The sequence below is a fragment of the Nomascus leucogenys genome, chromosome 12, assembly GCF_006542625.1.
Source record: "Nomascus leucogenys isolate Asia chromosome 12, Asia_NLE_v1, whole genome shotgun sequence".
Taxonomy (NCBI): domain Eukaryota; kingdom Metazoa; phylum Chordata; class Mammalia; order Primates; family Hylobatidae; genus Nomascus; species Nomascus leucogenys.
This window is the reverse complement of record NC_044392.1, coordinates 25704686-25730906: the sequence shown is the minus strand read 5'-3', so window position 1 is coordinate 25730906 and position 26221 is coordinate 25704686. Positions and strand designations below refer to the sequence as shown.

The window sequence follows — 26221 nt, the reverse complement described above, 5'->3', positions numbered from 1 at the left end:
TATTCACTCACCACTCATTAACTCACCACAAACAACTTCCAATTCTGCAAGCACCATTCATGGTAAGTGCTCTATAAAGGTATACCATTTTTTTTTAACCTTATATTGTATTCTTACTGTAGCTTTTCTATATTTAGATACACAAATACTTACCATTGTGCTATAATTGGCTACGGCTTTCAGTACAGTAGCAAGCTATACAGGTTTGTAGCCTAGGAGTAATAGGCTATACTATATAGCTTAGGTATGCAGTAGGTTTGTGTAAGTATACTCTGTGATGTTTCCACAATGACAACATCTAATGACACATTTCTCAGAATGCATCCCCATCCTTGAGCAACACGTGACTGCATTATGTAGTCCCTAGGTATCCTCAGGGGAACTGGTTTCAAATCCCCATGCCCTCCATACCAAAATCCATGGATGTTCATGTTTCTTTTACAAAATGACCATAGTATCTGCTTCTAACTTCCACACCTCCTCCCATATACTTTAAATCATCTCTAGATTACTTATAACACCTAATACAATATAAATGTTGTATGTAAATAATTGTTATACTGTATTCCCAAAATTTATGTTATTTTTTATTGTCATATTAATACTTTTCTAAATGTTTTCGATCCAAGGTTGGCTAAATCAGCAGATGCCCAAGGGTACAGAGGGCTGATTATGTAACTTATCCCAAAAATATATGATTATAGTAAGAAAAGAAAATAGGGTTCAGAAATTTACTTAGCTGGGGGAAAAACACAAGATGATGATGGGTTCTAAGAGACAATTGGAATATAATCTTGTAATTAAAAATTTTCCATTTGCTGTTTGTGGTATCTTATTTGGTCTTAATGAATCATTATAAAGAATATAAAGGATTTAAGTTTCATTTAATGAGCAAATCTACTTGGTTCTCCTTCCTGCTGTAGTTTTTCTCCTTGTATAATTTCTCATTTCTGTTACATTAGACTACCATAAATAAATTATTTCATTATAATTCTCTTTGGACTGAAATGGTTTACAAAGACTATAAACGTATTTCAACTCACCATATAATATGTGAAAAGTCAAAATTAGACAGAATTTTAACTGAAGTATGAGAAAATGTTTCATATATTATTTATACAAAAGGACCTTTTATAGCTGGTATACTTATAACCTCACTATTACTAACATAGTGTTTTACTTTGAAAGCAGTGCTTGCAGAAAAAATTAAAACTCCAGACTTATTTAAATACATGCACATGTAAAACTATGAAGGTTATTCTAGGAAAGTACCTGCGGCTTTTTTAGTTAAGACACTGCCAAAAGTATATATGTTTTATAGCTGTATGAAAGATTACTCAGCCCGATTTTATAATCACTGATTAAGAGTTCATTCCAATAAATGCTCTTTTAATTTTGGGGTGGGGACACTGATTAATTATATGAAGCTATTTCTCCATTCCCTCAAAATATACAAAGTATTTGTATTTTATCTTCATGTTTTCGGTGGAGAATAAAGGGTACACAATGAACTTTCATTTGCAGAAAGCAAGCAGAATTTGAGGTGAAAATAGAGAACAGAAGAAAACAGAAAGTAAGAGAATACATCTGACTACTGAGATCAAGTGGGAAGCTGCGCTTACATTTGAAAGGCTGCTTTACAGACCTTCTGCTCGCGGACCCCACCCAACCAATTCCTACACAACCATCAGTGTGTCAAGCACTGTCTACTCTCATCAATGCAAGTTCAGAGAAAGTAATTCTGGGTGCTAAATTAGCTACTTAATCATTTGTTATTTCAACAGCACAAGTTATGCTGCCTAGTTGCAACCTTTATCTCTATTAAATGGAAGTCATTCATTTATTTGAAAACTATTCTAATTATCTGTTAGAAGTCATTATCCTCAAAACAGGTGGTTACATTCTGTAATTACCATTTCTTTAAGGCTATATGGACATTTAAAAAACAAAACTATCTGCTAAAGACTGAGTTTCATAATAAAATACATGTTTTTTTAAAAATTAAAATCTAAGGGTCCTAAATGAAACGTCACCTTACTTACCACTCTCTGAATTTAAGAAGCTTACAACCTGAAATCAAAACTCTATGTTCGCTTTGTATTCCAAAAACTTTCGCAAAAAAATTAGGCAAAAAACAATGTGTGTGTATGAATACATACATATATATGTACACTATACATATATACACACTATGTTAGTACTAATATATGTCTATTAGTACTAATATTTCAAATACATGTATTTATTGAAAATCTATTATGTGCAGTTGTAAGGGACATCGTGGGGGATACAATAATGAACAAGAAAAGTCCCTGCTTTTCTGTGTGCTTACATTCAAGTATTAAAGTCAGACAAAAACAATTATGTAATAAATAAAATATACATCAAGTGATAACAATGAGACAAAGAGGAAAGGTGATGATTGGGCGAATCTCCTTGACAGAGGGTTTTCAATAGGCTTCTTTGAGGAGACGATGTTTAAGATGAGACTGAAGAGTGTGCACTGGCTGTGGGAAGAGCCAGGGGAAGAATGTTTAAAGCAGAGAAGCAGCACAGTGAGAACAGCATGAAATAATGTAGGATGAATCTAGAGAAGTTTGAAAGAGATCAAAGCAGGAATGCAGGATAAATTTATCTGAAAGAATATTATCCCTGCTGCTGTCTGTAGAACAAACTGAAGGGAAACAAGCAGAGAAGAGCTGAGTATTTCAGGCAAGAGGTTACTCCAGTGGTAAAGGTAATGTAACCAAATGCAGGTCCGAATGGTCTCAGCTTGCAGAGTCCAATTAACAAGGACAAGGTCTGGTAGAAAGATAGACACTTTATTAACCAAAACTAAAGGGAAAGGGTCAGATTCCTATCCAAAATAACCACTTCAATTTTTGAGGGGAAGGCAGGGGTTTAAAAAGGGGAAGCTTGATAAGGAAGACACACAATAATTGAGCTGAGTACAATGTGTGCCTCAAGGTTATATCTTGATAACCAAGGGGGGAAAAAAGTTTTGAAATGAATTTTGAAGTTAAGCTGCCTGGTTACAGTAATGGCTTGAACTAGAGATAACTCGATTCCTGCCCAAGCTGGATATGACTGCAGGGACAGCAACAAAGAGAAGAGAAGGATGGAAGAAATAGCGGAGTGGTCAATTATATTAAATAGTAAGGAAAAAGAACAGACTAGATCAATTAATTTAGTAATATGGAGGTAATTTGGTGATGATGACAAGAACACTTTAAGTGGAATTATGGTGGCCGAAGCCTCAGTGAAGTGGGCTACAATGTGAATGGTAGAAGATGAGCCAGAAAAAGGAAAATTCTTCTGTAATATGATTTTTTTAAAAAGAGGATGACATTTAGTAAGTAGAACACACATGATTCAATTTAATGTGAAGAATGAGATACGTGGCTTGGACCACTGCATCAACAGGAAATTTAACAAAAAAGAAGATAAAGTAATGGGTTTGCAAAGGAAAAATTGAGTTCTGGATGCTAAGTTTGAGGTGGCAATGAATACTGAGGTAGGAATTTCCAGTAAGTAGAATAGAAATGTCTGGAGTTTTTTAGCTAAGAGTGGAATTGAGATAACTATTCAGGAGTCTGCTATTTAAACAGAATAACTAAATGGATAAAATAACCCACGGGGAATTTAGAGAGTGACAAGAGAACTGAGTATCAAAGAATACCAACATTTCAAAGACAACTGAGAACTATAGATGAGAGAGGTGAAAAAAAAACCAGAGGGTTTTGTTTTAGAATCCAAACGAGGAAAGTTTTTCCAGAAGTGAGTGGTCAACAATGTTGACTAGTACTGAGAGATCAAATAAAATAAGGGCTTGAATTTACTGACATGAGGCTGCTACTGATCTTAGTGAGAAGAATTTCTATGTAAGCGTAGGAGCAGAAACCCGACTTCAGAGGAATGAGAAGCTGGATTAAGGAGGAACTCTTTCTTCTCTTTCTCTGTCTGTCTCTCTTTCCCTCCCTCTCTGAGTTAGGGGAAACTGCACATTTAAAATACAGACAGAACAGAGATGTCAGGTACATGTAATTCTATTTCCATTCAAAAACTATTTTGCATAGAATTTGTAATACACTTTTATTGTGTTTACATATCCATTTTTATGAATGACTCTTTTTAAAAAAATTACATGTAACTATCAATCCAGGTGATAAAACAAAGGTAAATAAACAAAAAAATCCATCTACTTAAATTAGCATTCATTGTTTCATTGTTTTATCTGAAATAAACAGAGAAAGAAACTGCCAGTCTAGGAACACATTAGGTAAATGTTTAAGGGGTGTTATCAATTCCTAACATCTTAAGTGTTGAAGCTAATCAAAAGTGTGTACTAACTCTTTATTTCTGTAAATATTACAGAATAATTTCTAGTACAACAAATAATTTTCCTGTAGGATTACTGTAAAAAACAAAAAACAGAACCACAGACATTTCCACCATTGATAAGGCAATCATCAATACGTTAAAATGATCAGGTGAAATAGATAAAAGAATATCTTATTAAATGTTTAATGAATATTTCACTACCTTTAGTAAAGAAAGAATAAAATGACTATTATTAATGAGGCAACGTTTTAAAACACAGATTGGGACACAATCAGTCTAGACTGTGTTCCAAAAAAGCAATAAGACATAAAGGAAGAAGACTCATATGTAATACAGCCAATCAGACATCAAACTGAATTTCAGAAATCCTGAATTCTATCTTTAGGCTTCTCAGATGCTTGAGAGTTTATAAAAGTCCTCAATGCCCTAGCTTTTGGATACTGTGACAGGACTGGGGTGGGAAGAAAAGTTGGGAAGATCCCTGTTAGGTTTTTCTTAGGCGGGAAATAAATTTTGACCATTTAAACATACACAGGTCCACTGGTTACTAATATTTATCTCATACAGATATCATTACTTTTATTTTTATTTATTTTTCTGAGACAGTGTCACCCAGGCTAAAGTGCAGTGGTGCGATCATGGCTCACTGCAACCTCCGCCTCCTGGGTTCAAGCTATTGTCATGCCTCAGCCACCCAAGTAGCTGGGACCACAGGCATGCGCCACCACATCTGGTTAATTTTTATATTTTTAGTAGAGATGAAGTTTCGCCATGTTGGCCAGGCTGGACTCGAACTCCTAACCTCAGGTGATCTGCCCACCTCGGCCTCCCAAAGTGCTGGGATTACAGGTGTGAGCCACTGTGCCCAGCCTCATTATTAATTTTAATAGTAGTACTTAAACCATTTTTTACTTCCTTTAAGCCTTTGATGGTATCTCACTATACTGTTTTAGAGAACTGAAAGAAAGCTACTCTTTGACAAAAGAACAAACTAAGTATCCGTTACACAAACACATATGGAATACTTTGGAAGCATTTCCCCTTAACGCCTGCTCTCAATTTAGTTGTCAGATCTTTGTTCATGATTTGAGGAGGAATTAGAAGATATCACTTCCTGTTTTCTATCACATACAGTTGGCCCTGGTTTCCAACCTGAACAAAACCTTAAAGATGCACTAATGTTAGCCATTATTATTTACCCTTTACTTTGTGAATAATCTCTCCAACCCTTACCAATCCACAATAGATATACAAGCAATTGTGATATTCTCCTAGAGTCAAAGAAGTAGCAATTACCTATCTGAACATTAGATTAAACCAAAATTGTCAGTAATTTAATTAAGACAATTTTTAAAAACAATACAATTTTTAAGGAAGTCTCAGTTAAATTAGGTACATTTTCCCACAATTAAAAAGAAGTCTCAGTTAAGAAAGAGTAGCAGAAATATTAAAAAACCCAGTCCTCCCTCACCTAATTTATTTGAAACCGTATGACATAAAACAGATTAAAGAAGAGCTGCTCAACTTAAAGCACAAGTAGGAATCAGAGCCCTTTTTACTAACTCTTTTTTTCTCCCTGTCTGCTTGAGCCATCCTTTCCTACTCTCAATCCTTGAGGAACATAAAAAATACATAATTTGAAAAGAATTGATTGTTTATCAATAGTGAAAAAAATAACTTCATTTATTTTATCCATACTAAGTTTATCTCTTTTTGCTGAAAAAGGTATATTAATATTAATGTCCATATTAAATATGAACATTAGCCAGGCATCATGGCACGCTCCTGTAGTCCCAGCTACTTGGGAGGCTGAGGCGGGAGAATCACTTGAGCCTGGAAGGCAGAGACTGCAGTGAGCCAAGATCACACTACTGCACTACAGCCTGGACCACAGAGTGAAGAATTTTTAATGCTTAATTCCAGGCCAGACAAGGTGGTTCACACCTGCAATCCTAGCACTTTGGGAGGCCAAGGTGGGCGGACCACTTGAGGTCAGGAGTTCAAGACAAGCCTGGCCAATGTGGTGAAACTCTGTCTCTACTACAAATAAAAAAATTAGCCAGACACGGTGTTACATACCTGTGGTCCCAGCTACTTGGAAGGCTGAGGCACGAGAATCGCTTGAACCTAGGAGGCAGAGGCTGCAGTGAGCAGAGATTGCACCACTGCACTACTCCAGCTTGGGCAACAGAGCGAGAATAGACTTTTTTAAAAAAATAAATCACGGCCAGGAGTGGTGGTTCACACCTGTAATTCCGGCACTTTGGGAGGCTGAGGTGGGCGGATCACGAGGTCAGGAGTTCGAGATAAGCCTGACAAACGTGGTGAAACCCCGTCTCTTCTAAAAATACAAAAATTAGCCGACCATGGTGGTGTGCGCCTGTAGTCCCAGCTACTCAGGAGGCTGAGGCAGAAGAGTCGCTTGAACCTGGGAGGTGGAGGTTGCAGTGAGCTGAGACCACACCACTGCACTCTAGCCTGGGCAACAGAGCAAGACTCTGTCTCAAATAATAATAATAATAATAATAATAATAATAACTACTACTACCACCAAATCATAACAACAACAAAAAAATCAAAACATCACTAACACGGGCCTGGCACGGTGGCTCACACCTGTAATCCCAGGACCATGGGAAGCATAGGCAAGCAGATTGCCTGAGCCCAGGAATCCAGGACCACCCTGGGTAACATGGTGAAAATACGTTTTTCCAAAAAATAGGAACATTAGCCAGGCATCGTAGCATGCTCCTGTAGTCCCAGCTACTTGGGAGGCTGAGGCGGGAGAGTCACTTGAGCCTGGAAGGCAGAGACTGCAGCTAGCCAAGATCACACCACTGCACTGCAGCCTGGACCACAGAGGGAGAATCCTGTCTCAAAAAAAAATCACTAACGGCATTACGGGAAACATTTATTTCCAATAAGATCTATTTATATATGTTCATGATTTGTTGATTGTAATTTTATCTGAAGGAAGAAATATGTTGCCCTAATTCTTCCGTGATATTTCTCAAACTAGACTGCCAAAGGTAAAAATCCTGTTTAAAACTTCATACTTGGCCGGGCGTGGTGGCTCACGTCTATAATCCCAGCACTTTGGGAAGCCGAGGTGGGCAGATCACAATGTCAGGAGTTCAACACCAGCCTGGCCAACACGGTGAAACCCCGTCTCTACTAAAAATACAAAAATTAACCAGGCATGATGGCGCATGCCTGTATTTCTAGCTACTCAGCAGGCTGAGGCAGGGGAATCGCTTGAACTTGGGAGGCAGAGGTTGCAGTGAGCCAAGATTGCGCCACTGTACTCCAGCCTGGGTGACAAAGTGAGACTCCATCTCGGAAAAAAAACAAAACAAAACAAAAAAACAACTTCATACTCACTAACAGGGCCCAGTACATGGTTTATACATAGATATTAATGGCTAAAAAAATTACACTGTGAGGCTGGGCACGGTGGCTCACACCAGCACTTTGGGAGGCCGAGGCAGGTGGATCACCTGAGATCAGAAGTTCGAGTCCAGCCTGGCCAACATGGTGAAACCCCATCTATACAAAACTAGAAAGATCAGCCGGGCGAGGTAGTGCGTTCCTGTAATTCCAGCTGCTCAGGAGGCTGAGGCAGAAGAATCGCTCTACCTGGGCGGCGGAGGCTGCAGTGATCCGAGACTGTGCCACTGCACTTCAGCCTGGGCATCAGAGCAAGACTCTGTCTCAACAACAACAACAAAATTATATTGTGGGCTTTATCACTGGGAAATGTAGGAAAATATGTATCAAATAATTTAAAATTTAGTGATTTACTATTTGAATTCATCTAAAAGCATCATATACAAGTAATTACTCACAGAAAACACAGTATTATCACTATATTACTGTAATGAGCTAAGGAATAAACATAAATCACATAATCTAAAGTATTTACAATGAATTATAAAATACTAAATAAGCACAAGCTGTGGGCAAAAATTACTGATATTACATTTTGCCTGCTTAGAAATCAGTTTCTTTCTTCTTTCTTTTTTTAAGAGACATGGTCTTGCTCTGTTTCCTAGGATGGACTGCAGTGGCACAATCACAGCTCACTATAACCTTGAACTCCTGGACTCAAAGGCTCAAGCAATCCCCCTGCTTCAACCTCCCAAAGTGTTGGGATTACCAGGTGTGAGCCACCATGTCCAGCCAAAAATCAGTTTCTATGAAATAAAATGTGTGCTAATTACTAGGCATATTTATGGCTGTGTTTTCTATTTTCTAGGTAACATTTAGAGGCAATGCCTTCTAAATTTTATTGGTTTTTGGAAATATAAAATCCAGCATGCCCACACCAGAAGTAAAAGCATTAAAAAACACACTCAAATAGTAGTACAGAATTATTTCCTCTAAATGGCCTAGTTTGCTAAGATTATACAAATTCAGCAGCTGCCAAATTATCTAAAGATACTACATATTTATTTTGAGAGAATTAATTTGCTTCAATCCTCAGTGATTTGCTTTACATTAATCTCTTTTTTGTACACTTCTGCTTTAAGGATTAAATGCAAATAATGGTAAGTAATGAATGACTAATAAATACACAACATAATTTTTTAATCATTAAAAATACATTAAAATAACTTTAAAAAACCATGTAGGCATGTAAATATTGCAAACAAATAAACTGATTTATCTTAAAAATCTGGGAAACGGTTGTCTACATTAACAACAGGAAAGAACTGAAAAAGCCTAGCTGGGACCCTTTAACACTACTACTGCTGCTTTCTTTGAATATCCTCACAGACAAATTCATTATGGGAAGCTGTCAAAATCATTTAGAACCAAGTCTGATATATTGGGATTAGAATGAATGCTTGACTTTATTGAAAAAGAGAAGCATAAAAAATCATTTTAAGTAAATAACCTATGTCTGATTGAAAAGAACGTGGATTTCTCTAGCTGACAGATTCCATCTTCTATATACATACTTGTTAACTTTTGTGTTCACATCTTTATTATCTTTTAATTTTTGCTTTTCTATCATAGAAAGATCTATAAAATCTCCTAAGATACTGATATTTGAATTATCTTAGCATTTTCATTTTAATTAATGTATTTTGAGGCAATGTTATTACATACACAAAGCTCAGAAGACATGTTTTCATTCTAATTTATTCCTTTGATAACTATATTGGGACTTGTAAAGTCTTTTGTATGTATGAAAAAGGTGAAAGAACAAAATAACAAAATAAAAGTACAAAGAGAAACAAATTTATTGTAACAAGCACAAATATAAGATCTAAGCAAGACAGACAGGGAAGCTTACAATTAGCATGATGCTGGTAGGATCTTCCCTGGTAGGATCCTTCCCTGGTAGGATCCACAGTGCCCTTGCAACAGGAAGTCAAACTATAATTGGTGGGTGGCTCATATACTAATTTTCTACCTCTCAAAACTCCAAAAGCAACATTTAAGAAAAGTAGAGCCCATTCCTAATGTCAGATTCACCATCACAAATGATATTTATTAATAAGCAACTTCATGAGTATGATTCTGTATCACTCTCAGTGGTAAACTAAACAATACAGCTAAAGAAAGAGTGTTATTTTATAGTTTAAAGAGAAACATTTAGATGACAGGCTACATTTTAAAAAATGTTTCAATTCTAAATGAAGATGACTGAATATCGGTCAGTTTTCTAGTAGTAAAGTTTTTTCTTGTATTAAAGGAATGTTTCAGTCAGTGAAAAGTACAATGAAAGGCAATGAATTAAGAACTATTGGCCTCATTGATGCCTTGCTGATACTATCCCCTGCTTCAGACCAAGGAAAATTAGCTCATACCTAACCTCAATGTGCCCTCAGCATCCATTTCCACCATCTTAAAGTATTTACAGCCTATGCAAGATACAAGGTTAAAACTACATTGCTCAGATGCCCTGCATTTATGCTTCTAGACATGAATTAGATTCCATCAAACAGATGCACTTATTTAAGATTTGAAAGGTGAACATTTTATGGTCATTCTCCTTCTGCATTGAATGTTTCTGTTACAAGTACCATTGTAGAGATGTGGGGGTTTTCTGTTGTAGTGTTCCAGTGTCTAGTTTCTAGCTTTGTGGGAGTTGTAGTGAAGGATTCCTGATTCCGTGATTACAGTAATGGCATCATGTTCTTGATTTCAATAGTGCCACTAACTGAGAAATAACAGCTCTCTTGGCCTATTTATTTGATGATGAGCTAAGAGTCATTACAGGAAGCCAAGCCTACGGAATCATTCTACAGACCTTCCAACAATAACAACAACTACAACAGCCTTTTCACACACTATTACATGGTGAAGAAACTGACAAATGTTTAGCTACACCTATCAAAAACAAATGAGAAAACACATAATCATAGTGGAATGAAACTAGGTACATTACTATTGACAATACAGGAATTATAAAGGAATGTTATGAACAACTTTATGCCAATAAATTAGAAAACTTAGAAAATCTGAATTCACCTAGAAAAAGTAAACAGGCCAGGCGTGGTGGCTCACGCCTGTAATCCCAGCACTCTGGGAGGCTGAAGCGGGTGGATCACCTGAGGTCAGGGGTTTGAGACCAGCCTGACCAACATGGTGAAACCCCATCTCTACTAAAAATACAAAATTAGCTGGGAGTCGTGGTGCATGCCTGTAATCCCAGCCACTTGGGAGGCTGAAGCAGGAGAATCGCTTGAACCCAGGAGGTGGAGGTTGAACCCAGGAGGTGGAGGTTGCAGTGAGCTGAGATCGTGCCATTGCACTCCAGCCTGGGCAACAAGAGTGAAACTCCATCTCAAAAAAAAAAAAGAAAAAGTAAACACATTGAATTAGGAATTTAAAATCTTCCCCAAAAGAATAATCCAAGCCTAGATAGTTTCTCTAATGAATCCTATCAAATATTTAAAGAAAATAATGCCAATTCTTCACAAACTCATTCAGAACGCAGAAGAAGGAACACTTTCCAACTCATTCTTTAAACTCAGTAGCTCTTTGCTGTCAAAGACAGAAAATATCATCATAAGAAAACTACAGGCCAGGCATGGTAGCTTATGCCTGTAATCCGAGCACTTTGGGAGGCCTAGGCAGGAAGATCACTTGAGGTCAGGAGTTCGAGACCAGCCTGGCCAAGATGGTGAAACCCTGTCTCTACTAGAAATACAAAAAATTAGCCAGATGTGGTGGCTGGTGCCCGTAGTCCCAGCTTCTCAGGAGGCTGAGGCACGAGAATCACTTGAGTCTGGGAGGCAGAGGTTACAGTGAGCCAATATCGCGCCACTGCACTCCAGCCTGGGCTCTGACAGAGTGAGACTGTCTCTAAATAAATGTATAAAACTACGGATGAATATCCATTACTAACACAGACACAAAAGTACTTGAAAAGCTGGTTTAATATTATAGTAACATTACTGTCCCATATTACTATAGTATGGGACATTAACCTCACAATCAACCTTAACAGAGGCAGAAAAAAAGCATTTGACAAAATCTAACGCCTATTCACAACAAAAACTCTTAGCAAACTAGGAACAGATAAAAAATTACTCAAACTGATAAAAAGTATCTACAAAAACCTCACAGCCAACACCATACTTAATTGTGAAGGACTAAATGCTCTTCACGTATGGTAAGAAGTTGCTTTTACCACTTCTATTTAACATTGTACTTGATCTTCTAGCTAATACAATAAAGCAAAATGGCATTCATAAATTGTTCAACTGCAGATATGATTCTACGTGTAGAAAACCCCAAGAAATCCACAATAAAACAAGAATAAAGAGAAGCAGTGTTAGAGATACAAGACAGATATATAAAAATCAATTGTATTTCTGTGCACTATTAACAAAACAATAAAAAAATAAAATTTAAAAGCAATTCCATTCACAACAGAAATAAAAGTAACAAAATAAGGATAAACTTAACAAAAGAAGTTCAAGACTTCTACACTGAAAATTACAAAACTATTGATGTTTAAAATGGCAGATAGTTAAAAAAGATAAAATGAATAATAGACTAATTTAATATATGGATTTAAAATTACCAATTAAATATAGTAGTTTATCAAAATAATTCTACATTATGCCAAAGCAAGATTCATTCAAGAAAAATACAAATCAGTGTTAGAAAAAGCATAAGCATCAGTTGCTGCTAAAAGGTACTTGATAAAATACTGTTTTGCTTCTAATTAAAAACAGTAAAGTAAAACAATTTGAATATAATATTTTTCAAAATTAGATATTCTAAACAGCAGAACACTAAAGCTCATTCAACTAAATGAAATAGATGGGGGAGGATGCCATCACTAGTATAACTCTGCCTTAGAGGTAGAGAATGTGATAAATCATTGGAAAAGAAGAAATGCAACTATTGCTTTGCGCAGATATCAAGTATAAACAGATAACCCAAACACTATTAAAAAGCTACTAGACTTAATGAGAAAAATTTATAAGGTAGATATAAGACAAATATCCAAATATGAAAAAGTTTTGTCTACATTTAGCAAAAAAAAAAAAAAAAAAACCTAAAAAAAGGAGTGGAAAATAAAATTTTATTAAAAATAACAAAAATGGTAACATATATAGGAAAAAAAATTGACCAGAAAATTCCAGAACCTAAAGGAAGTAAATTATAAAATCTCATTGAAAGACAGAAAACAACCCAAACAATAGTGAGGGCGCAGTGATCCCAGCACTTTGGGAAGCTGAGGTAGGCAGACTGCTTGAGCCCAGGAGTTGAGAACAGCCTGAGCAACATGGCAAAACCTCATCTCTATGAAAAATACAAAAATTAGCCAGGTGTGGTGGTGCACACCTGTAGTCCCAGCTACTCGGGAGGCTGAGGTTGGAGGATCACTTGAGCCAGGGAGGACCAGGCTGCAGTAAGCTGTGATCATGCCACTGTACTCAACCTGGGCGACCCTGTCTCAAAAAAAAAAAAAGAAAACCCAAACAAATAAAAAAGACACCCCATGTAACTGTGGAAAGACATACTATCACAATAATGCCAATGCTTCTAAAATCAGCAAATAAATACAAGAAAGTCTGATAAGAATCCCAAAAGAATTTTTCTAGAATTGGAAAACTATAAATCTTAAAGCTTACATGGAAAATTAAATGAGAAAAATAACTAAGAAATGTATGAAAATGTATAATAGTGGGGAAAACTGCCTAGCAGATAGCGGAAGCATTTTTAAAGTAGGTTCCTATTTTCCAAGAAGGAGAAAATGTGATAATATTCATATCTGGCATTGGTACAAATTAATTAAATACTGATAAAATATTATATCCATAAATGATGGCCAGTGAATGTGTTTATAAAACAGTACACTCAAACTCAATAAACTAAGAGTATATATTTTAATTGAATACATAATATTAATAATAAAAATAACAACTATAAGAACTTTACACAAAGAATGTTTTTTCCATAATCCTCATAACAGTCCCAAACAGCTCTACCTCTATGTTAAAGATAAAAAACTTGGGAGAAAGTTAAAGAACTTGCTCAAGGTCACATTTCTAATGAGTGACAAAGTAAGTATTTAAACAAGACAGAAGTAGGTTCAAATGAAAACAGCATGTAATCATTAAAAATAAATTCTACATGCTAAGAAAAAGAGAATTTTACCCACATGTACATGTTAGTCCATGTCCTCCTTAAACTGAACTATGAAATTATGTCAGTAGCCCAGTGACATAGTGAGTTGAATAAAAGGAAAAAGTATAGTGACATGGTTTAAATTTTGCATTTCCTTTTTTAAAAAGTTGCTACTGTCTCCATCATATGGTGCTAGCTTGTATTTTTTTTGTAAAACCCTGATATTATTAATAAAAAATAAGACTTCACAATTCAGAAGCCAAATTACAAGTATTTACTATTTTAGTAAATATTCAAGGGTGAAAATATCAAAGATAAAAAAATTAAGGGTGAAAATATCAAAGATAAAAAAATTAAGGGTAGGGTGACCATATGATTTATCTTCCTTCCAACTGATGACACTTTTGTGAATGAAAGAGGGCACTAATAGTAAATACAATGGCACAAATGGTGTGAACTAGGACTGTCCCAGGCAAACACAGACATATGGTCATCCTAGTTAAGAAAAATAATTTACCAAATGATTATTTGGTATGATAATAATAGCAAATATTTTTTGAATACTATGTTAGCATGAACTCCATGATACAAGACTATGTCTTATTCACTGTCCCTAGATGAGTGCTTTGTGCATAGTAGGGACTCAATAAATAATTGTTGAAAGAATAGTTTGCCTTAAAAAAAGTGTTCCTGTGCCTATACAATATAGCTTAATAATAGCTTAATTGTTTAAATGTTATTATGACCTTGTTTGTGAATAAGTAATAAGCATTAATTCATGCATATAAACACTAAGAAAAATGACAAAAATTAACAAATTCATATCTATGTATTAAAGATAAGTGACAGAATAGTGCAATTAAGGCGCAGCACTAAATGAGTAATGATGGCATACTGTATACTTCTAATTTAGAGCCTAATAATAAAAACGACATTTAAACCTACAAAAGAGTTATTTGTTTTAAAATGCTCTCTTATCCTTACCATATTTAACCAACATCAAAGGAAGACAAATCTGCTTTCATTTCTTACCTGCACAGCCGAAAGCCAAATGGTATCTGGAAGAGGGGCTGAATTTAACACAGCACACATTAGCCTTTGCCTCAATGCTTGCCACTGAGTTGTCTAGATTGGTAGACCACAGCTTCACTAAGGGCAAAGGGCAATAAAAACAAAAAGAGAAACAAATAATACATTAGTAATGCTTCTGTAACTTGGGAAAGTTTGCTTATTGCTCCAGAAATCTTTTTGTGCCACTCTAAAACATCACTAGGACTAAAAGTGTTAAAGCTGAATGTATTTGTCTGTTCTCGCACTGCTAATAAAAAGATACCTGAAACTGGATTATTTATTAAAAAAAAAAAAAAAAAGAGGTGTTTTTTTTTTTTTTTTTTTTTTTTTGAGACGGAGTCTCGCTCTGTCACCCAGGCTAGAGTGCAGTGGTGCGATCTGGGCTCACTGCAAGCTCCGCCTCCCGGGTTCACGCCATTCTCCTGCCTCAGCCTCTCTGAGTAGCTGGGACTACAGGTGCCCGCCACCACACCCAGCTAATTTTTTTTTTTTTTTTTGTATTTTTAGTAGAGATGGGGTTTCACCATGGTCTCGATCTCCTGACCTCGTGATCTGCCTGCCTCGGCCTCCCAAAGTGCTGGGATTACAAGCGTGAGCCACCGCGTCCGGCCAAAGAAAGAGGTTTAATTGATTCACAGTTCCCCATGGCTGAGGAGGACTCACAACAATGGCAGAAGGTGAATGAGGAGCAAAGTCATGTCTTACATGGGGGCAGGCAAGAGAGCATGTGCAGGGGAACTCCCATTTATAAAACCATGAGATCTCATGAGACTTATTCATTACCACGAGAAGAGTATGGGGGAAACCACCTGCTATGATTCAATTATCTCCACCTGGCCCCATCCTTGACACATGGGGATTATTACAATTCAAGGTGAGATCCAGGTGGGGACACAGCCAAACCATATCACTGAATTGAATAACAGAATAACATTAAAACCAAGAGAGCTTAGTTTCAATGTCAAAAATCAATATAGATAAAAAGGTCAGGCGCAGTGGCTCATGACTGTAATCACAGCACTTTGGGAGGCTGAGGCAGCAGATCACTTGAGCTCAGGAGTTAAGAGACCAGTGTGGGCAACATGGTGAAACCCTGTCTCTACTAAAAATACAAAAGTTAGCTGGGCATGGTGCTGCAGGCCTGTAGTCCTGGCTACTCAGGAAGCTGAGGTGGAATAATCACTTGAGTCCAGGAGGCAGAGGTTGCAGTGAGCTGAGATCATGCCACCAAAAAAAAAATGAAATGAAATGAAATGAAATGAAATGAAATAAAATAAAATAAAAAAAGAAAAATCGATAAAAAGGAAAAGTCAATATAGATAAATGATAAATTTATACTCAGATGTAACACAGACCCACAACTAAGACATAAAAGACAGGAACAAAAAAAGCAATCTGGAGCTAGGTGGTGTATTTGTTTTATATATATATATATATTATTCTTTTTATTATTATTATTATTTTTGAGACAGGGTTTCCTCACTCTGTCATCCAGGCTGGAGTGCAGTGGCACAATCATGCCTCACTTCAGGCAGCCTCTACCTCCTAGGCTCAGGTGATTCTCCCCACTCAGCCTCCCAGGTAGCTAGGTGTGTGCCACCAGGCCTGGCTACCTTTTTTCTATTTTTTTTTGTAAAGACAGGGTTTCGTCATGTTGCTGAGATTGGTCTCAAACTCCTGGGCTCAAGCAATCTGTCCACTTCAGCCTCCCAAAATGTTGCGATTACAGATGTGAGCCACTGGGCCCAGCCAATTATTCTTTAAATGTGTGTGCGTATGACTGTATACTGATATACATCATAAATATGAAAATGTACACAAACATCTTTACAGCACTTGGAAACTGTTCTTATTTTATCTTTCAATTAAGAATTTCATGATTTTACATTTTTATGTAGTAATTCAGTTATACAACTTAAATATGTCTAAAGTAATATATTCTAGAATTAGTTAAATTTCAAAATTTTGGTTTTGTATTTGAAGAAGTAGTCTAATCCAGTGACATATATTAAAATTTGTAATGATGAGGGAGAGCAAAGCTGACTAAGCAAAATAGGTCTGATTTGAAAGCAGAAGCAGAAAATGAGTTGCCATTTTACAAAGGTACCAGAGCAACTATCATATCATTTTTCAACAATAAAAACAATAAAACAGGATACAGCCATAAAATAGATTTTCAGTATATAAGTTGCCATCCTGGGTGCACATTAGAATAAATAAATGAACATTAAAAACGACGACAAAATCTTCCTATCCATCTTTCAGTCTGTCCCAATGTCCCATCCAGGACAATACCCAGATAGGGTCCAGGTACCGGCGTTTTTTTAAAAAGCTCTCCAGGTGATTCTAACATGCATTCAGGGTTGGAAACCAGTGTTGGGAATGGAAGCATAGTAAAAAATCTTAGAATATTTTTAGAAATACTGATACAGTAACCTGTAGACAGCAGTGAATAAAATAAAACTGGTTCCAATAAATACCACTTCTATGAAATGGGATTACATAAGAATTTAATATGTGAAATCTCTAAGTAGAAATTAATCATTATCAAAAAATTTTGCTAATTTACAATGTGATAAATTTATTAGCCTTCCCACAGTAAACTAAGATGCTCAATATTAAAATAAGAATCATTATTATTAGTAGTAGTATTTTTTGAGACAAGGTCTCAAACTCTGCCACCCATCCTGGAGTGCACTGGCATGATCATAGCTCACTGCAGCCTTGGACTCCTGGATTCAAGTGATCCTCCCATCTCAGCCTCCTGAGTAATTGGGACTACAGGTGCACACCACCACGCCTGGCTAATTTTTTTTTTTTTTTAAGTAGAGATGGAGTAAGATTTTTAAATAGCAATATTTGATTTGTTCCATGTTATTCTCCAACAAGCATGATGTACTATTTCAGTCAAAACACAATCATTTGGTCAATCACGACATACAATTCTAACATGAGATGGCTACCTGGAATTAAAAGTCAACATGCCGAACATAGCACTTAAAGATTAGATTATTAAGTGGACTTTGACTGGATTATACTCTAACAGCCTAGGCCCAAAGGTAATTCACAACAGATAAGTATGGAGCACTTACTGTGCCCATAACCCCACTTATAATCACTAAAAACCTTTACAAACAAGCATTATGTATCACTGCTTAATGTTAATTAAATATAAGTGAGAAAAAAACAGTACTGATAGATTGACAGTTAAGTTAGAAGCATGGCAGGTCTTTTCTGATTTCATGGTAATTTTCTCAATGCAGTAATCATTAACATTATTTAAATAAGTCACAACATTAACCACCATGATTATAATTTTCAATATATAAGATATTAGAATTCAATATAACTGAGCTACAAGGGTAACTAAGATTAAAAATAAAGATACACTAAATGAATACAGCATGGAAAAGTGGTACACAGATTACAATAATTTCAGTGGTTATTAAACAAAACAGGTGTTAATTGTGTTCCCCAAAAAGACATGTTTCAGTCCTAACCGCAGGTACTTGTGAATATCACCTTATTTGGAAATAGGGTATTTGCAGATGTAATAAAGTTAAAATTACATCACACTAGATTAGGATGGGTCCTAAATCCATTGACTGGTGTCTTTATAAGGAGAGAGAGATTTAGAGACAAAGGCACAGTGAGAAGAAGGCCATGTGTGAAGAGAGCCAAGACTAGAATGCTACAGCTACAAGCCAAGAAATAATAAAAATGACCGTCAATAACCAGAAATTAGGAAGGAGACAAGAAATAATTTTTCCCCAGAGCCTTCACAGAGAGTGTGGCCCTGCCAACAATCTAATTTTGGGCTTCTGGTCTCCAGTACTATGAGAGAACAAATTTCTGTTGTCTTAAGCCAGCCCGTTTGTGGTATGCTTTCTTATGGTAGCCCTAAAAAACTAATACAACAAATATAATGAAATAATAGTGAAATCTATTTAATATCCTAAGATGGCATCACAGATCGAAAGATAAAACAGTATAATCTTTTAGAGGAAGTGTAGAAGAAATCAACAAGTGTGAGAAGAAACTAAGCCAAATATAAATGAGGCGTTCCTCAAAATAAGGAGATAGTATATAAATTAATAAGAACACCTCTACTGTTACTTTTTGCTTACAAGGATAGTAGTAAGAATTTCATTTAACTTCCAAAATTTAAATTTCAGAATTTATTGATGAAAATTCCCTTTGAAAGGAAAAGTAAATTTAAAAGAAAATATCATCTAGGTGAAGAGCTAAAGCAATTAAATCAAATAAAATACACTGTATTTATTTACATATGTCCTCCTTTGGCTCTCAGTAAATAATCAAAAGAGTAACCATTAGGAAAATCATACCATAATTAGGAGGTTAAAATAAAGAAACATACTCTATCTAGTTGGCCATAAATTTGTTACCTAACACGAAGTGTTCTATACAAGTTTTATTTCTTTAACGTTAATGTGTAAAGTGTCTTTTAAGTGTCACCTAATTTTTCAGTTCGATTTTGAAATACTGAATCTTAAAAAATCCAACTACACTACAGAATAAAGTATATCATCTAATAATCTGTAAAATTTGAGTGAATCATTCCCCAAAGTAGTTTGCTAAAATTGTTTCCAAAAATAGAGAACCAGACATTGCTTATCTATAATAACATCAGATTCAGTTCCAGTGTGCAAGGTTTATGTTTCTGAGTTTCTCTAACAGGGTCTACTGCATGTCTATTTGTACCAAAGTATCCTGAGAAAGAATTCATTACCAAAGAAAGAGAAAACAGGGACAGAAGTCTGACACAGTAAAACAGCCCAAAGCTCTAATGAGGATGTGCAAATATGAGTAAGTTTCATATGTAATTCTTCCAGACTCGCTTCTAAACTACTGTCCAGGTCCTACATAAAACAGAAAGTTATCCATATGAGTAAAAAGGGAGAGTGTTATTTCAACAATAACTACCATAAAGCTGAGGGGCAATGTGTATTGTTTCATGCCTCTATAAAAATTATGAAAGATTAAATACAAAGATGTAAACTTTAATACTGTTTACTAAATATAAATAAGCTTGGCTCTTAAAAACTTTGTCAAAGGGAAACAAAAGACCTTGTATTAGTAGCTAGACATTGTCATAGACCAAACTGCCCTAAAGCTTAGCTACTTAAAACAGCAAACATTTACTATCTCACACAGTTTTGGAGGTCAAGAATCTCAGAGCAGGTAAGCCGGGTAGTTGTGGCTCAGTCTCAACACACTGTAGTTGAGCTGTCCCTGCTAGGACTCTAGACTGTTAAACTACCACTTCCAAGCTCACTCAACATGACTTTTGGCATAAGGCTTCAGTTCCCCACCATGTGGGCTTGTGACAATGCAGATGTTTCTCCCAAACCAGGCGACTGCGAAGAGAGAAAATGATGAAGATAGAGGCTACAGTGTCTTTTATAACCTAATTTTAGGAGACATCTACTGGTCACATAAATGAAGCCTGGAACAAGGTAGGTGAAGGGGAACTACACAAGCATAAGAATACTAGGAGGCAGAGATCCCTGGAGGCCATGATGGATGCTGATCAACATTAAGTCTTTAACATTTCATTTAAATTCAGGAGCGAATATACTTAGTAAAGCTTTAACTTATAGGAAAGGTAACTGCCTCTAAAGTTACAAATTATAATAACTGTTATCATAATGCTACTTATTAATAGTTATTTAATCTGCTGATGAAAAAGTGGAAGCATTACAATCAGCATGAGTTTCACTAATTGATTTCTAAAATCTACCAAGACTTCACGGTTGTCACTTGTGCATTAACTTATGCAACTAAGAAAATTTGGAATGAAGGGCCAGGTGCGGTGGCTCATGCCTGTAATCCCAGCACCTTGGGAGGCCGAGGTGGGTGGATCACTTAAGATCAGGAGTTGGAGACCAGCCTGACCAACATGGTGAAACCCCATCTCTATTAAAAAAATACAAAATTAGCCAGCTGTCAGGGGCAGGGGTGGGGGGAACATGCCTGTAACCCCAGCTACTTGGAAAGCTAAGGCAGGAGAACTGCTTGAACCCGGGTGGTGGAGGTTGCAGTGAGCTGAGATCGTGCCACTGCACTCCAGCCTGGGCAACAAGAGCAAAACTCTGTCTCAAAATAATAATAATAATAATAATATTAAGGAAATTCGGAATGAAGAAGAACCTGTAACTTCTGCTATCATTCAGTCTAAATTCTTCAAACTCACATTTAAAGAAAAATACCTTTAAAGAATGTGTTTAATTCAAAGGCAAGATTATTTATTGCAAACAATTCTCAGGTTACATATTTAAAAAGGAAAATATATTTCTCCAAAAGAACCTTTAAAATGACTCATAAAATTCCTTTCTGATTAGCTGCTACATAATGATGGTTCTTTAACATGTAATTATGTGCATATATACTTGGAACTAAATTATTTTTAAAATATACAGCATATGTAGGAAAAATATTCACATGAACTCAGTTTTTATTTAAGCAATGAAAAAAATAGCTGTTTAAAAGATTCCTCAGTTAAACATTTACTAAATACAAAATATACAAAATAAACAAAATATATTTGTATAAAATAAGTGATTTAAAATATTCTCTAACTATAAAGTTATCACAAAGGCAGTATTTTATATGATCACCAAACAGACAAGAGTAATAAATACATTTAAGTAACACTAAATACTCTTGAGATGGGCTTAAAAGCATTTGAGACTTTTACTGCCAAGCTAAGAGAGCAAGCTAATCTCTCTTACTCTGAGTTTACTCTGGACAATATCCAAAAAACAAAAGCAACTATATGAGGAAACTGAAAAAGTAAACAAAAACAGTCATTTCCAGGAGAGAATTCTAAACTTAAATGAAATTCAGGGGATGAAGAGTACCATTTTCCCCCCTCTCTTCTCCCTTGGCAAGCTAAAGTCAGCACCTCAAGCAGCAAACACTAAGTAAAATCGTTGTGTTTATTAATGGCTTTGGCAAACCAGGGGACTGGGAATAATTTTTTACTTTTTACTTACTCTTTTCCTCCTCTAACTTTTCCCCATGGGTGGGCTTCAGTCACAGAGCTACAGCAGTATGAGAAGCTAATACTCAGAGTAAAACTCTGTGTATATAAAAAGAAGCATCTGTGATATAGCGAATATGAAAAAGGAGAATCCCCATTATATTTTTCTTATTTATTCTCTTGCTTCTTTGCCCTTGTGGCGGGCCCTACTAACAGAATTCAGCAGCAGACTGGGCACTAAAGTCTCCTAAAATGAAACAACCCAACTTTCTTGACAAAGGATCAGGAAAAGGGGGCCCTAGGAGATAAAGAGTCGGGGAGAAACCTGGAAAGAAAGTAAAGGAGAAGGAGATTCTACGTTCTGTGCATTCACTGGCACAGTCACTTCTGAGCTGTGTATGTGCAAGATGGACACAAAGCAGAGCAGCAAATGCTTTGTGCACTGAACTACAGTTGAAAAGATGACCCAAGTCCTAAACTAAGCTCTAACTGGCATGTGCATTAGGCAGACTCAAAGTACCACGGCAAAAGCTGAGAACTAAACTGACTGTTTCCTTTGACAAGGGAACAATCACCTAGGGAAAGCAAGACAGAACTTACAGTCTAAATCTAAGCCAACTGATCACCTACTAAGAAATGAAGAAAAACAAAAAACCAACATTTCCCACACAATTTAAACAGGACCCAGCATCTTACAATATAATATTCAAAATGGCTGAGAGACAAACCCAAAATTATTCAACATACAGAAACGCAGGAAAATGTGAAGAATTTTCAAAGGAAAACACAATTAACAAAGGTCAGTCCTAAGGTTTAGATGTTGGATCCCAAGATATTAAATGAAACAGATTTTAAAGCAACTATTGTAATTATACTCCATGGGGTAAAAATAAACAAACTTAAAATTAATGGAAAGATAGAAGTACTCAGAGAATATATAGAAACTATTTTTTTAAAAGAATCAAATGAAAATTTTTGCAAAATGGAGATGACAGATGAAGGAATCATGAGCTAGAAGACAGAACAATATAAATTACCCAATCTGAAAATTTTAGAAAAAAATATCGACAAGAAAAAGAATATGACGCCTGTGAGACAAAATGAAAGGGTCTAATACATTAACATAATTAAAATCCCAGAGGAGAGGAAAAAGATTACCAGCAGTAGTTTGATATAAGTATGTGACAAAGTAGTTTTCAGAGGAATATTGACAGGGATAGTGATATTACATATTAACAAATGATTCAGTCCACCAAGACGTAACAATCTCAAGTATATTTATGCCCTTAACAATAGTTTCAAAATATATCTGGTAAAAACACACACACAAAACAGGAAACTAAACAGAAATAAAATCTAGACTTTAGCATTTCTGTCTCATAATCAATAAAACAAGGAGACCAAAAAAAAAAAAACAGCAAGCATACAAAAAATCAGAAATACAGTAGCAACAACTTTGATCTGACACAGAACACTCACCAAACAGCATTTATATTATAGTACAGTTTCTTTTCAATGCATTTGAAATATTTATCAAGGTAGTTCATATTCTGGACCATAAAACGAATAACAAATTAAAAAAATTAACACCATGTAAAATATGTCCTTTAACCATAAGAGGATTAAGTTATAAATCAGCAACAGAATGATTTCTGAAAATTTTAAGGAAATTTAAAAATACTTTCAATAATCCATGGATGAACAAGAGAATAACAAGAGAAATCAAACAGAATTTTAAACTGAATGGAAAAGCAAATATAATAGGAAAATAATATAATAGCAAATATAATAGTAAATAGTCATGAAAACTTGGTTTCAAATTTGTTTCAAAATTTGCTAAAGTAGTGTTTAATGGGAAATGTATACAACAAAAAATGTTCAGATTAAAAAGACAGAAGCATCAATTAAATGACATAAACTTCAATCTTCAAAAAACTAGAAAGGGGAGGAAATTAAACCAAGTAGAAAAATGGGCAGAAATCGACGAAATTAAAAACAGAAAAATACAGAAAAATCAACAAAACCAAAAGTTGAGCATTTGAAAAGATTAAGAACCTAATGCCAAGCAGACCTAAATTAATAAACAATAAATAAACCAGAGGACACAAAATACCAATTATCAGGAATAAAAGACAGAACATGACTTCATCACAGCTTCTCAGAGGTAATGAAAAAAAAAACAAAAAAACAAAAAAAGCATGGCTACAAACCCTAGAGATATGAGTATATTACAAATATAGACAGTCTCCAATTTAAATAGCTCAACTTATGATTTTTTGACTTTACAATGGTGAGAATGCAATGTGCATTCAGTAGGAACCATACTTCAAATTTTGAATTTTGATATTTCACCAGGCTAGTGATATGTGATATGATACTCTTACCTGTATTATTCAACACTGTATTGTAAAAGTCTTTGTGTTAGATTATTTTGCTTAATTGTAGGCCAATGTAAATATTCTGAGCACATTTAAGGTAGGTTAGCCTAAGCTATGATTAGGAGTATTAAATGCATTTTCAATTTATAATGGATTTATTGGGACCATAATCCCATTGTAAGTGGAGAAGCACTTTATGGACTTTGATGCCCATAAATCTTGTAACAAATAAAATGTATCAATTCCCTGAAAGAAATGAACTGTCAAAAATTTCACTCAAGAAGAGACAGGTAAGTTTATTAGTTCGAAATCTACTAAGGAAATTAAATTCTTAGTTAAAACCTTCAAACAAAGAAAACTACACGCCCAGAAAGCTTCACTGACAAATTCTACCAAACATTTAAGAACAAAAGAATACGCCGGGCGCGGTGCTCAAGCCTGTAATCCCCACACTTTTGGGAGGCTGAGGCAGGCGGATCATGAGGTCAGGAGATCAAGACCGTCCTGGCTAACGCAGTGAAACCCCGTCTCTACTAAAAATACAAAAACAAAAATTAGCCAGCCGTGGTGGCGGGCACCTGTAGTCCCAGCTACTCGGGATGCTGAGGTAGGAGAATGGCATGAACCTGGGAGGCGGAGCTTGCAGTGAGCCGAGATCATGCCACTTCACTCCAGCCTGGGCGACAGAGCAAGACTCCGTCTCAAAAAAAAAAAAAAAAAAAAAAAAAAAAAAAGTATAATAAGAAAAAAAACACATAGCACATAGAAGAGGAAAATCATTTTATGAGGCCAGCATTACCCTGACATCAAAGTCACAAAAAATTACAAAAACAGAAAAAAAACAGCAAAAAACTTCACCTTCTGAAACAAACAAACAAACAAACCTCAAGTCAAATCTAGAAATACAGAAAAAGAATAATACATTCATGTTTATCCTGGGAATGTATGGCTAATTCAAGTTTTGAAAGTCAATGACTATAATTCATAATATTAATAAAGAAAAGAAAAACTACATGATGATAAGTGCATAAAAAGTATTTAACAAAATTCAACATCCATCATGATAAAAATTCTCGGCAAACAAGGGAATGGAAAAGAACTTCTTTAACTTGACACAGGTGCCTACTAAAAGCTTTAGTCATTATATTAAGTGATGAAAAGCTGCAAGATTTCCCCCTAAGATCAGGAACAAGGCAAAAAAGGTTCACTGTTGTCATTCCTATTTACCATTATACTGAAGTCCTTGCCAGTACAAAAAAGCAAGGCGGGAACGGGAAAGAAAGGCATACAGTTGAAAATGAAAAAGTATTAATGTCTCTATTTGCAGATGACATAATTGGCTATGTAGAAAATCCCAAGGAATCTGAAAAAGTAATCTACACCTACAGTGACTTTAGCAAGTACACTGGTACAATGTTTATATTTTAAATATCGATTGTATTTCTATAAACTAGTAAGAATGAAACATTTTTAAAAATACCATTTTCATTAGCACCAAAAAATAAAATACCTGCGAAACTTGCATGCTGAAAGTGACAAAACTATGAAAAAAGAAATCATAAAAGCCCTACATATGGAGAGATAAACCATGTTCATGGACTAGAAGACTCAGTATATTAAGATGTTAATTTTTCCCAAATTGATCTATAGATCGAATACAATGGCAATCAAAATCTCAGCAGGATTTTATGTAGGTACTAGCAACTCGATTCTAAAATGTATATGAAAAGGCAAAGGAAATAGAAGAGTTAAAAATCATTTTCAAAAACAAGGATGAAGGATTTACTACTTGATTTCAGACTTACTACAAGCTACAAAACAAGACAACATG

The 26221-nt window shown here is 35.4% G+C and overlaps 1 protein-coding gene across 3 annotated transcripts in view; it reads right to left on the bottom strand.

Annotated features, from left to right (window-relative positions):
- COP1 (COP1 E3 ubiquitin ligase) overlaps positions 1-26221 on the bottom strand; it is a 257866-nt gene that overhangs the window by 64523 nt on the left and 167122 nt on the right. For all 3 annotated transcript variants that reach the window (XM_003258927.4, XM_012511523.2, XM_030823941.1), the window contains one exon: positions 14971-15087. In XM_003258927.4, coding sequence (XP_003258975.2) covers positions 14971-15087 — 117 coding nt within the window. The remainder of the gene's footprint in view (positions 1-14970; positions 15088-26221) is intronic.